The sequence below is a fragment of the Eptatretus burgeri genome, chromosome 16 (genome assembly GCF_056783735.1).
Source record: "Eptatretus burgeri isolate ZD-2024b chromosome 16, Ebu_testis_v1, whole genome shotgun sequence".
In the NCBI taxonomy this organism is placed as follows: domain Eukaryota; kingdom Metazoa; phylum Chordata; class Myxini; order Myxiniformes; family Myxinidae; genus Eptatretus; species Eptatretus burgeri.
The window spans coordinates 9825069-9838175 of NC_140976.1; the positions used below are offsets into that span (position 1 = coordinate 9825069).

General features: G+C 44.9%; 1 protein-coding gene across 2 annotated transcripts; it reads left to right on the forward strand.

The window, feature by feature from the left end:
• Nucleotides 1-301: 301 nt before the first annotated feature.
• Nucleotides 302-3120, forward strand: RPL13A (ribosomal protein L13a). 2 transcript variants are annotated; one of them, XM_085858595.1, is made up of 8 exons: nucleotides 302-422; nucleotides 772-844; nucleotides 1226-1291; nucleotides 1384-1485; nucleotides 1909-1994; nucleotides 2303-2362; nucleotides 2642-2764; nucleotides 2969-3120. In XM_085858595.1, the coding sequence occupies exons 1-8, from the start codon at nucleotides 402-404 to the stop codon at nucleotides 3053-3055; spliced, it is 618 nt and encodes a 205-aa protein (XP_085714721.1). In that variant the 5' UTR covers nucleotides 302-401; the 3' UTR covers nucleotides 3056-3120. The 2 variants fall into 2 exon arrangements, with proteins under 2 accessions (XP_085714721.1, XP_085714722.1); XM_085858596.1 differs by having other exon boundaries at nucleotides 395-492.
• Nucleotides 3121-13107: the final 9987 nt, after the last annotated feature.

A 13107-nucleotide genomic window follows, 5' to 3' on the forward strand; every position in this document is an offset into this window, starting at 1 on the left:
CACGATCTACTTCCGTTTAACGATGATGATGATGATGATGATGATGATGATGATGATGATGATGATGATGATGATGATGATGATGAATTGGAAGAAATGATACTCTTAGTGATGGCCATGGCAAAGTAGTTCGAAGCAGAGGAAGGAGTGTGGCAAACTGTTTTTCTTCAGGAAATTCCGAAATGACGCCACATCGGTTTAAAAATTCATACTTGATGCGCAAAAGAATATTTTAGGATTTGAAAAATGGCGGAATAAATTTTTTTAAAAAGGTTGAAAAAAATTGAGCAGAAAAAATAAAATAAAAACTCTGATGACGCGATTTGCCGGTGAGCCAATCAGAGACCGCGTTTGTGTCACGTGACCGCGGTCTCGGCCTTTCCCCCATTTTCCTCGCCGCCATGACGGAGCGCTTTCAAAAGGTTCGAGGCGCTGTCGTTTGAGCAAAATCTTCCTCCCCATGTTTCGTCTTCAGTAGTTGAAGCAGACGAGGTGGAAGAATCTTTAGGAATCCGAACTTGAGGGAACAGGATGTTTTTGAATCTATGCGATTCCATTTGTTGCCGTTTCACTCAAAGCCTGTGACGGGGTCGGGCCTCGTGCTTAGTGCGGCCATTGTGGGATTTCTTTGAGGAAAAATTTTTTTTCTTGTTCATGTTCATGTTGATGTGTCTCAGTTTTATTTCTGCACCGAGGTGGTTTGGTAATTATGAGGTTTTTTCCCTTTGAACCGCTCACCAATCTGCTCACCACTCGCCTGCTGCTCCCCAGGTTCTGCTTCTCGATGGCCGGGGCCACCTGATGGGCCGATTGGCCTCGATCGTGGCCAAACAATTGCTTAACGGTGAGTGAATGTGCCGCTCCTTGTGTATATCGGGGCCGTCCATTTATTACGTACGCCCACGTGGTCGATGCCGGAATTGGGGGAGACTCGAATGTTGCGTATGTAATATATAGATGGTTCTTTTTATTTTTTTTGTTCTGTTCTGACGATGATTCAATTTTCACGTTTTCCGAACATTTCCTTGAGGAAACATCATGCACTACCATATGAGTCGGACTGTCTCTGTGTGTGTGTGTGTGTGTGTGTGTGTGTGTGTGTGTGTGTGTGTGTGTGTGTGTGTGTGTGTGTGTGTGTGTGTGTGTGTGTGTGTGTGTGTGACGTGTACACCCTCTTGCGGGCCACCATCGTCTTCTGCTGACTGGTGGGTGGCGTGTTCCGCAGGTCAAAAGGTGGTGGTGGTCCGGTGCGAGGCCATCAACATTTCGGGAAGTTTCTACAGGAATAAACGTACGTATGGTGAAGGGGGTGGTTTTTAATTTAGTGTGTGCTGGTGGTTCGGGTTGTGGGTAGAAGTGCGTGGCACGTGTCGTGTGTTACAGTGAAGTACTTGTCTTTCCTGCGCAAGCGGATGAACACCAACCCATCACGTGGACCGTTCCACCTGCGAGCTCCGAGCCGGATCTTTTGGCGCACGGTGAGAGGTGAGGGTCTCCACCGGAGTCCTTTGGAGTTCCGCGCTTTCCCAACACCTTATGGCACTTTATTTCGGGGCTCTCCCTCGTGCCTTGCTTGTAGGTTTTTAATCCGGTTTTGTCAGGCCATCCTAACCCCTCTATGAATGGGTCGAGCGAGGCTCGTTCTTTTCAGGATGACCGGGTGTAGTGCATTTTGGGTGCAGATATGCCTTTTGTTCCCCAAACTTCTTCCAGTTTTGGGCAAAGGAAAAAGGATCATCTCTTATGTACGTTTGTGGGAGGGGTTTGGTCAGAGATTTCATCACATGCTTCTGTAATGTATAGCGTGTGGAGAGGGGAGGCATTGTGTACGTAATGGCGTGAGATAACAAATTTGCTTTGGCAAATATCCTCCTCGCCATTTTGATTGTTTGTCCCCCCCCCCCCCAGGTATGCTTCCACACAAGACCAAACGAGGACAGTGGGCTCTGGATCGTCTGAAGGTGTATGACGGCATTCCACCACTCTACCAGAAGGTGAGCATTTTCCTCGAGGAGCTCGTTGGGAAAAATCCCGATAGAGACAATCGAAGTGAGCGTACCTTTGTTTTTTGGGCAGACAATGTAATGTTACTTGATGTTTGTACACTTACTATTGTACTGGTAATGATGACATTCCCAATTGTTTTATGCTGTGTGTAAATGCAAAGCAAGAAGTTCTGAGAGTGTTGGAGCAAGATCTTGGTTTGGGCAAGTTGAGGATTTATTCCTTGCCCCCAATTGTGTTCTAAATGTGAAAAAGGAAAATGATCTGCCGCCCCCCCCCCCCGCTTCCCTCCATCCAGCGCAAGCGACTTGTGGTGCCCTCAGCTCTGCGACTCATGCGTCTCAATCCCATCCGCAAGGTTTGTTCGATACGGACGGCTCCATGAGTCTGAGTCTGTGGATGAAAATCCCGTTGTGTGTGTGTGTGTGTGTTTCACAACTGCTGTCCCTTAGTGTTGCTCCAGTTTTCCAACGAATGGTAAATCGATCCGACGATCATTTGGGATTGTGGTGGCACGAGTCGAGTTGGTGTAATGTTAACTTCTCTAATGGGAGGAACCCCTTGTTGGTTTGTACATCATGTGCTGAGACTGCTCATACCCATGTTTGTTCCCCACCCTTGTTCGGTGTGTGCGAAGTTTGCCGTGCTCGGCCGTATTTCCCACGAAGTTGGCTGGAAGTACCGTGGGGTGATTTCCACCCTGGAAGTGAAGCGTAAACGCAGATCCAACAAGTCTTGGCTTGCCCGGAAGCACACCGTTGTGAGTTGCAACACACTTGACTCGTGCTGTGGACGAAATCGTGTTTCGCTTCTATCTGTGATGATGTATAATCTTACCCACATTGTCTGAGAACAATGACGATTGATCATGACTGAGATGGGGGCCCGCGCTGCCGCAGCTCACGCGTGACGTATATTTTTAAGTTTGTTCCATGTTTAATCCGTTTTCACTTCCCCGTGGCAGACGCTGCGCAAACGAGCCGAGCAGAACGTAGCGCCGAAGACCGCACAGTACACGGCCATGTTGCAGCAGTACGGTGTCCTGCTCTGAGCACTTTGGTGGAATCGATGCCAATTTCCTTTGGGTGTGCTTGTCAATAAAGATGATGGAAACTATTTTGTTTGAGGAATGTTTTCTTCCAAGATGTAATCTCCTTCCTTGAAGATTTTTTTTTTTTCCTTTGAGGAAAATTAATTGGGTATCTTGAAAGACTTTTCAAAATGTTTCATGTTTTTATTTGTGTTTAACAATATGATACAAATCATATCACTAAGGCCTAGGTCACATTTGCCACGGTGGCCGTGGGGTCTCCAAAATCTACGGCCACTAGCAATTATACGGCGGTCACACGATGTAGCAGTCACATGTGTTTTTATTTTTCGGGGAGCCGCACGGCGTATTTAGGCCTAAGTCACATTTGCCACGGCGCCGTGGGGTCTCCAAAATCTACGGCCACTAGCAATTATACAGCGGCCGCAGTATTTCCACGGTCACACAATGTAGCAGTCACATGTTTTTATTTTTCGGGGTGCCGTACGGTCTTTGATTTGATGTCGCACGGTGACCTTAGGGCGTTCTGCGGCGGCCATAGAATTTTCAAGGCAGACGCAAGGCGACTGCAGAGGGGGCCCTAAGGCGAACGTGCGGCCAGTCGGACGGTAACGAATGGGTTAATTTTTTATTTTTATTTTTTACTCTTTTTTTTTTTTTTTTTTTTTGGCTTGTTGAATTGCTCGGCGAACGTAGAAATGAAAAAAGTTATAACTCCGCGTTATAATTCCACGGCGACCTTACGGCCTGTAAAATATAGCCATACGGCCTAGGGCCACCCTGAGGCCACCTCAGAAACTCTGTGGCCGCCGCACGTTTGTCAATTCAGAGGGCGTACGGCCGCAGTATCCTCGCCGTAGAGCAAATGTGACTTGGCCTAACTTCCATGGATTATGAACCTCAAACTTTATTTTTTTTTTTCTTCCAAACATTTTAATTTTTTTTAATGGGTTTCAAACCGCTACATTTTCATGTATGGTTTTCACGTAATTGGTGCACGGTAATTCAGGCTTGTGCACTCGATCTTTACAAAAGGCAAATTGTTGTTTTTGGCTGATAGTAAAAAGGGTTCCAATTCCAAGTTGAGACAATTAGCTCGCAGCAGCTGCCATGGTTTTAACACACACAGCTGCCGTGGTCTGTGCTGTAACTTTTTTTTATGATTTCAGCTTTTGTTGAATTGTCAACAAAGCTTTATTATGAGAATAGGGTGAAGACAAATGAATAATATTGTTGAAATTGTCATTGTTTGACCTTTGCTCTTTTTTTTTCTTTCTTTTTTCTTTATGTCTTCCCTCAACCACTCCTCCAATTGCCAATTTTCAGGGTAGGAGTGACACCCCACCCCTCCCATGGAGAATATTTTAATTATTGTGATGTATGGTAGCCATCTTGGATTAATTGCAAAATAATTAAAGCACGTCGACCTCTGATCGGAAAAATTTGAAACTCGGCATATCTCATTATACTCCCGATGTGGCGTGTAGGATTTGAGAGGATGACATCGATGACATTTGAGAGGATGACTCCAGGGGGATGACATAAAATGATAGACCAGTCATGTTTTCCTCAAAATCCTTGTTTTCCAATAGAGATTCACTTTGTGTCCAGGCTGTAACATTTTTTTACCAATTGAGCTTTTGTCATAAAATCTTCAAGCATGATATTGTGGAGACCAAATGAATAAATGTATTTTTTTTTTTTTTAACATTTTTGTCGCTTTTTGTTGGAATGCTAGCAGCAGCCATTCTGCATTAAACGCTTTTTTAATCTTTCGACATATTGGCTTTGCATTTTCAGATGCTTTCCAGTTTATATTGTGGCCTCTTAACCTTAATCGTAAATATTTAAAACTTAATCTGCATCGACAAGCTCCAAATACGACTTTGCCCTCGGTGTTAAGAAGCACGAAAGGTTGGTTAGATTCGTTAGGCCGAAGGTCCATAGATGGGCACCTTTCACAGGTCCACAGCATCCAGTTTTTTTTCATGACAGACTAACATAACTTTGTACAAGTTGATCAGGAAGTCCACCAACTGTTTTATTGTGCAGAGGCTCCTTTATTACAGGTATACTTTCAAGCACGTTTCCACATTCTCTTCAATCTCATTCCCCCCCTGGAGGGAAGAATGAGATTGAAGAGAATGTGGAAGTTCATAGGCAGGAATAAATGAGGTGAGCAGTTTGTCAGTTTTATTAGGAGAGGGTTTCTGGTGGACCACGTGTGTCTAGATGGTGTTGGGGGGGGGGGGGTAGAAGAAACCACCGACCTGTTGGTGATGGTGAGGTGATATGCCCATTGACTGTTTCATTCCAATGATCTTGAAGAACTTGTTTTCCATGGTATCAAGCTGAGTAAGGTGTGAGGCAGAGGCTCCAGCCCAGATGGGAGAGCAGTATTCCATGAAGCTGTGAATGGAAGCCTTTTATGCAGATAGGAATTCAGGTGTGACAAGGACTGCATGATGGAGGATGCCAAGTCAGCGGCTGGTTTTGGAGGTCATATTTAAAATGTGGTTTGTCCAAGATAGATCATGGCTGAGAGTGAGATCCAAGAGTTTGAGTGGACTTCTTTGAGGGTGTTATTTGAAAAAGTAGATGGGAGGGTTTGTGGTCTGGTCCTTTGGCTGAGTGAGTGTATAGCATTTCTCAGGATTAAGACTTCCAAGTGTTGACCGGTTTGTGATTTATTTTTTTCCAAGGTCTGAAGAGAGGGAAGAGGCTGCTGCCTGTCTGAAGGATGTCATGGCAGAAGGGGGAGTTGTCAGCAAAGAGATAAAGATAATTTTCCAGAGTATAAGTCAGGAATCAGAGTTTGGAGACCAACGCAGGATGCCAAATCAAAAACTTGATATGGCCTAATCGCGTGTGACATTGAATGCCTTCAAGCATTGTTGGGAGAGTAGACAGCACCTCCAGGGTAGAGAAACCTGGTCTGAATCTGAATTGATGAGGCTGTTGGAGAAAAGGAGTGATTTTATGTTAACTGTGATGATGGATTCCATGACCTTGCTGATTGGAAGTAAGCCAGTCCGTCTGTAGTTAAGAGGATCTGTTTTGGCACCTTTTTACGGAATGAGTCATGTTGGGTGAAAATGGCAGAGAAAGGAAGTGCTTGGGCAGGTTTTTAAGGACTCTGCTGATGCCATCCGGTCCAGTTGCCTATAGTCGGTTGAGGGTTGCCAGAAACTTCTCCACTGTCTCAGGTGCAAAATAGAGTCCAGGAACAGTTGGGTACGACAGGGAAGGGTGGGTACAGAGAAAGAAGGGTTGGGGACACAAGATTTGGAAGCAAACAAAATTGAGGCATTCGGCCTTAAGAGCGTAGTTGGCTGTGGTGCCATTTGAAGTGAGGAAAGGAAGTAAATGCCAGACAGACTTGACAAGGCACTACCAGGTTTTAGAGGAGAGGGACAAGTTTGAAAGTTCATTTTTGAGGTTGGACAGATGTTTTCTGGCACTCATGAAAGTAGACACTTGTTTCTGACTTTGTGGAATGATCTGAGATTGTCTTTGGTCAGATTTACATTCCAGGAGCAGAATGCAAGTTGTTTTAAGGTCACCGCCTTATCACGGGATTCAGTGTACCAAGGGTGGGAGGATAACTGAAGACGAGATTGGCTGTTTCTATGAAACAATTCCCAGGCTGATTAATATCGGATACCAGTCCTGCAGTGTAATGACTGCTCGCAGTCCCTGCCAGTTTGCTTGAATGAACTGCCAGACTCACCAGCACAGAGGCTGATCTTTGAATTTCCAGAGATGTGGATCCTCACAAGCACAGGATCAAAACAGATTAACAAATTTTGGCAGAGGAAGAGCAATACAACATACATTGGCAGGGAAGTTGGTCATCAAATCTAGAAGGGAAGATTTACCATTGAGAGAAATCGAGGTTGGAAAGTTCACAGATTGTATCAGTCACATGGAGTCATACAAGTCCTTTGCTGAAGTACCACAGCTGGTGAGAGTTCCCAACACTCAGCCAATTAGCCTAGTGATGATTGAAATTGGCACATATGAGGAAGAGAGGTGAGATGAATGGTTAAAAGTTGGTCTCGGTCTTCTGAGAGAGGTAGATGGAGGAGTCACTGTTGGGAGGATGGGACAACACAGACAAACACAATGTGGGAGTGGAGGGGAAGTCACAGCCAGTAATCGGGTGTGGGAGGTGTAAGAGTAGTACAACAAAGAGTGAGAAATTGAGTCATTGATGTAAAATGCGACTCCAAGGCTAGGATGAGGTTCAGGTCGATCAAACCAGAGAAGAAAAGAGACATTTAGGATTCTGTTAAACAGATGATGTCTGGTATAGTGGCTTGGATTGAGAGATGTCAGGTTCGAGCAGAGGCCTTAGAGATGTTGAGGTCCAGATTGTTAGGAACAGGGGAGAGGAGCTCCTGATAGGACGTAATGATATGGAGGGTGGGGGAGGCGAGCCAGGAGGTCGTGAGGCAGGGTTGAATTGGGGAGGGGAGAGGCAGGAAGGAGCAGAGAGAGGTTTGGAAGCTGAGAAGGGGTGGGGAATGGGGAAAGGGTCCCGACGTGGAGGTGTTTGACATCATGATTGGACGTGAAAGGGAAATTTTTGATTTTGTTGAAAGGGCACACAACCTCTTCAAAATGGATGCCTCAGGAATCCCAGACAAAATAACCTGCAACAGATTTCGTAGGTAAGGGGGGAGGGGGGCGTTTTAGGTTGAAGGCATGGAGAAAATTGGGCTGAAAGTGAAGGAAAGAGGAAACTGGATGAACTCAGTGTTTAGAATAAGGAGGTTTTGATGAAGAGTAATGAATGAGTTGTTCCTGATCGAGTAATAAGCAGAGTCAAGCATTTTAAAATACATTTTGGAAGTGTTTTTTATCTTGCCAAAACGAAGTTTTTGCAAGATATATTAGTTAGCTTGTATGTTTTTTTTTCTTTTGTTTGTTTGTTTGTCTGTAATCACGTATAAAAAATTCTGCAGAGCACAGTTATCATTGGAAATTTTTGTAACTTCGCATATCAGAGGCCTATAGAGGTCCCTTTCAGTACACAAAATTTTGAAGGTCAAGGTCAAAGGGCAAGGTCACTTTGTCGCAAATCAGGGGAGTCGACGAAACCCTTATTTTTTGAGTAATTTTGATCGGATCGTCTTCAAACTTCATGGGAATATAGTTCATGGTCTGGCGCTCAGCTGATTAATTTTTGGTGGCGATTGGCCTTGACCTTCATGGTTAGCGCCTGAGGTCAAACATATTTGACCCCTAGGTCAAATTTTCAAGTTTTAGGAACCATATCGTGTAGTACCTCAAATTGAACACCTCTGAGTGCTTTCTCGATATGTCAAGCTTGAGACATTATGACGTCATTTGGTGACGTTATGAGGCAAAAGCATATTTTTCATGGTTACTCTGTAGAACGATTCTCATCGGAATCTCTCGTAGGCAGATATTCCTCAAGGAGTCGCTCCTGGTGGGCAGCTCTGTTCACCTCAGTGTGACCTTAAAGAAGTCACACATGGTCACATTTTAGCAAGTTGGTCTTTATTTGTTTGTTTGTTTGTCTGTAATCACGAATAAAAAATTCTGCAGAGCACAGTTGTCATTGGAAATTTTTGTAACTTCGCATATCAGAGGCCGATAGAGGTCCCTTTCAGTACACAAAATGTTGAAGGTCAAGGTCACTTTGTCGCAAATCAGGGGAGTCGACGAAACCCTTATTTTTTGAGTAATTTTGATCGGATCGTTTTCAAACTTCATGGGAATATAGTTCATGGTCTGGCGCTCAGCTGATTAATTTTTGGTGGCGATTGGCCTTGACCTTCATGGTTAGCGCCTGAGGTCAAACATATTTGACCCCTAGGTCAAATTTTCAAGTTTTAGGAACCATATCGTGTAGTACCTCAAATTGAACACCTCTGAGTGCTTTCTCGATATGTCAAGCTTGAGACATTATGACGTCATTTGGTGACGTTATGAGGCAAATGCATATTTTTCATGGTTACTCTGTAGAACGATTCTCATCGGAATCTCTCGTAGGCAGATATTCCTCAAGGAGTCGCTCCTGGTGGATAGCAGCTCTGTTCACCTCAGTGTGACCTTAAAGAAGTCACACGTGGTCACCTTTTGGCAAGATACGGGTCACCCTGTGGGTGACATTGTTTTTATTTTTATGTTATAAAGAGCCTTTTAAAGGAGGAGAAATGTTTTATTTTCTGAACATTCAGTTTGGGAATATTGAAAAGGGGCACGGAAATCAGTAACTGTCACCAAGATAAGAGATTGTTTTCTTTTCAGATGCTATTGGCTATAGTTCTTTGATTTGTTTTTTTTCGTACTGTTCATCATTTGCTGAGAAATAGACTAATGGACAACACATTGGCATGTTTATCACTTGCTTTGACCTGATGGCTCATCACATGTTCACTTGTCCTCCTTGTATTGTGTATTTGTCTTATCTACTGTCCTTGTACAGTAATTCATATGAAAGTACCTCAACTTTGTCCTGCATGGAATTATGTACATGTGTCACTCAAATCCATGGAAAGCGTAAAGATACTGTTATGGATCTGGAAACCATATGGATTCAAACATGCAGATGTCCCAAAAGTCAGTTATTCCGTTAAGTACATGTGAAGACAGGTCCCTTCCTTTTGTCTCGTGGGAGAATCAAAGGTGTGCGTTGCGATGTTTTTCAGTTGGGTTAAATAAATCTTTACCATCCAACAACCAACCACGGGTACCTTCCAGCGCTTGCAACCCTCGCCTCCCTGGCCACAGCATACGGGAAAAAACGGCCAGTCTGCCGTTCCTTTGCGCTTCAACAGACGTTCCTTTTCAATGTTAGATCTTCCCCTTGATGAGTCCACAAGGGTGGAGGGGGGTGGGCCTCCTGGTTTGGCAGAGGCCCCGCCCAGAAAGAGCGGACCCCATGAAGACCCTGTCCAATCAGGGCGGACAGTGACGTCTGTTCCACGGAGCCCCCGCCACATTCAGTCAGGGAGGTCTATAACCGACGACAAAAACTTCAGTTCAGTGAGTTCTGTGTGGGGAAAGTCAGCTCTGGATTTGTTGGAGGATTCGTTGCAGTTCTGCGTGGGGTGTTCATTGGAGTTTTGCTGGGTCTTGTCCGCGACCCTGATTCCCGCTCTGGGACTCCGACTACTCGACTCGTTCCTCCGCGGGCACGAGCCCCACGCGTGTGACCGTGGGCCGAGCTGCACGACTATTGGCAGGTGCCACCACTCCCTCCAAAGTGCAGGTACCCAAGTGAACTGCGACCCCAGCTCGTCTCTCTCCCTGGCTGCGAGGGTCCAATAAAACACCTGGGTTGTATTTTCGTCTGTGTGTGTGGCGCCGTCTCTAAGTAGAACTGTTTAAGTGTTTATTCCATCATTGTAAATCTTGCTGTGTATATCTGTGATAAGCTTGCTCTGTGTCCTTATTGTAAATAAACAATTATTAGAAATGTTCCCAGTCCATTTCCGTCCTTTCTTTCATTGGTCCAGCATGGTTAGGATCTGAGTTTAGCTGGGTTTTTATACCCGATAATCTGCTCATCCTAGCCGGCACGGCTTTGGTAGTTCCGTTCAACTGCACCTAAACCGGTGTTGGTAGTCGGTAGTTGGAACTCTACCGCCGTCGGGAGAGTGACCCGGTTCGAGCAAGACGTGCCGAGCGCATGGTTCCCCGGTGGACGACACCGCGTGGTTAATTAGGTAAATTGGCTCCAGACAAAAAGACCCTACGCTGCGCGTCGAGATATTGGCGTTCCACGGTCGGTTCAGCGACCCGCCGACTTACGGAATTATCCAGAGCGATGCCCTTCAATTCCGGGGAGTCTGGTGGGAGACGACGTAACCTCCCCCACCTCGTGGTCGTTCTCGCCACCGGATCCCGGCCCTCAACAATACATTACAAAGAAACTTCTCACCAAACTTCCTGTTGTATATTCTCATATTCAAGGATGTGAAATCTACACTAATAAATGTGTGTGTGTGTGTGTGTGTGTGTGTGTGTGTGTGTGTGTGTGTGTGTGTGTGTGTGTGTGTCAGTCAGTCTCCTCCATAACTCCAAAAATATAAAACAGAGCAACCTGAATCTTTGCATGCATACTAAGAAAACTCCAAGGAAGTGCAAGACTGAAAATTGGGTGATTAGGTTAATTAAAACACCCCTTTTGAAGATAATTAACGGCCTTATTTAATTATATCCTTCATCAGGCGATCCTTGCCCACCTCGCTCTCTGGGGTCTTAAGGCGTATCCGAGGTAACCTCGATGAGGTCTGAAGCCGCCATGTTTTTTGGCCGACTCAACAATGGCTTTATTTGGAACACGCCACCACAATTTCTTTATGATGAAAATTTTTTTTCCCCACTTTCCTCACTCATCAAATGCCTGTTTATCATAGCTACAAGTCGCTGGGTACATTGCAATGCTTATAAATGCCTAGAGACATCAGTGTTCGTTGCTTTATTTAATTTCTGCCCATGCGATCACCGTGACTATCTCTTAAACTCAGGAGAATTACAACATTTAAGCTCCAGAATAGAACTTGCAAGCAGTTCTGACTCCTAGAAAAGTGTTCATTTGTCCAATTCGGACATATTTGACATTTTGGTTGTCTCTGGGAGGTGTATGTTGAACATGACGGTTCGGTGATTGCTAATCGTGTGCCAAACGAGCTGTTTTTCAACTGTTTCATTGGAGTGCTTGCTTGAGTGCTTAAGCCACTTGCCGAGTGCTCTCCAAACTGCTTGGTTGTTCGTTTCGGTAAAAATGCCCGTACTTTCAATCTCACGTCAATTAGACGTATGTTTCTGCCTGTGTTTGGCCCTGCGGTTCCACGTGGTGGGTGCTTCATCCACTGAAAATGTGCAATTTTATTTTTAGAGGACATTGTTTTGTTTTACCTTTTTGTGGGATCTTTTAATATAATCCACCCCTGACTTTGACATCGATACATATCCATCATATGAGGACCAGACTCTGTAGTGTTGGTACTGCTGAAGCAATCTCTTGGGCTATTGCACACAATCCTGGATGGTTCGCCACTCCAACGCAGGATACTCGAATGGCTCAATCATCCCAGCAAGCTGGTACTCATTTTGCCAACCTCAGAAGGATGACAGGCTGAGTTAACCCCACCTGGTATTAATTCAATGGCTGAGCAGGATTTTAACTCAGGACCAACCCCTACCCTTTAAGCCAACACCAGGTATATCGAAAGAAAACCAATAAGGTCCATCTGACCACGTGTTTCCCATGATCTGGCTGTGAAGGCATTAAGCATCGACATGAAGAAGGGGGAACTCAGAAGTGTTCTGTGCCTTGTTATATATTTCAATTGAAGTTTGTTAATTTCCCACTTGAATTCCTCTTTCAAAGAACTATTTAAAGGTAAATCTTTGTTTGTCGTTTTTATGTACTTCATGTGTGTGTATGTATATACCGGGCGTAGTGGCGTGCGCCTGTAATCTGGCTACTTGGAGGCTTGGGTTGGAGGATCGCTTGAGGATGGGAGCTCTGCACTGGGCCATGCTATGAGAGGGTGTAGAGCAGCCTGGAATCATGGCGAAACCCAATCCTTATCCCTGTGTCGTAAGAGGTGACCAGGGTTGCGTCAGGAAGGGCATCTGGTGTAAACCTGTGCCAAATCAGTATGCGGATCATAACGGATGATCCGCTGTGGCAACCCTTAACGGGAGCAGCCGAAAGACAAACGACAACATGCGTGTGTATGTATATAAAATGTATTGCCACAACAGAAGTGAGTGTGTGTGTTTTTGGTGTCTTCATCTTTGGGTTGCAGAATGTGGAATGGAGTTCTCCCAGGGAGGACTCAAAGTATCCACTTTCATTTCAGTAAGGGGTCACGATTCATGGACCAAGCTGTTAAGTTTTCTGTTTTCAAAGTTTTGTTCCAGGGCTCTCTTCAGGATCGTCACTGAGCCCCGGCCAGCTTCCAAATGTAGTTAGTTTGTGGTAATATTCCCAGGGATGTTTAAAAAAAAAAATCTGAGGTTCTTTGTCATTATTTCTGAAGGTCCAGCTATCACTGGTCCAACTT

What these genes read in the sequence shown, in the direction of transcription:
- RPL13A (XM_085858595.1), top strand. Translation starts at nt 402, where the DNA reads ATGACGGAGCGCTTTCAAAAG. An exon ending in CTTTTGGCGCACGGTGAGAG is followed by an intron (nt 1,486 to 1,908) that starts GTGAGGGTCTCC and finishes CCCCCCCCCCAG; the next exon opens with GTATGCTTCCACACAAGACC. An exon ending in TTCCACCACTCTACCAGAAG is followed by an intron (nt 1,995 to 2,302) that starts GTGAGCATTTTC and finishes CCCTCCATCCAG; the next exon opens with CGCAAGCGACTTGTGGTGCC.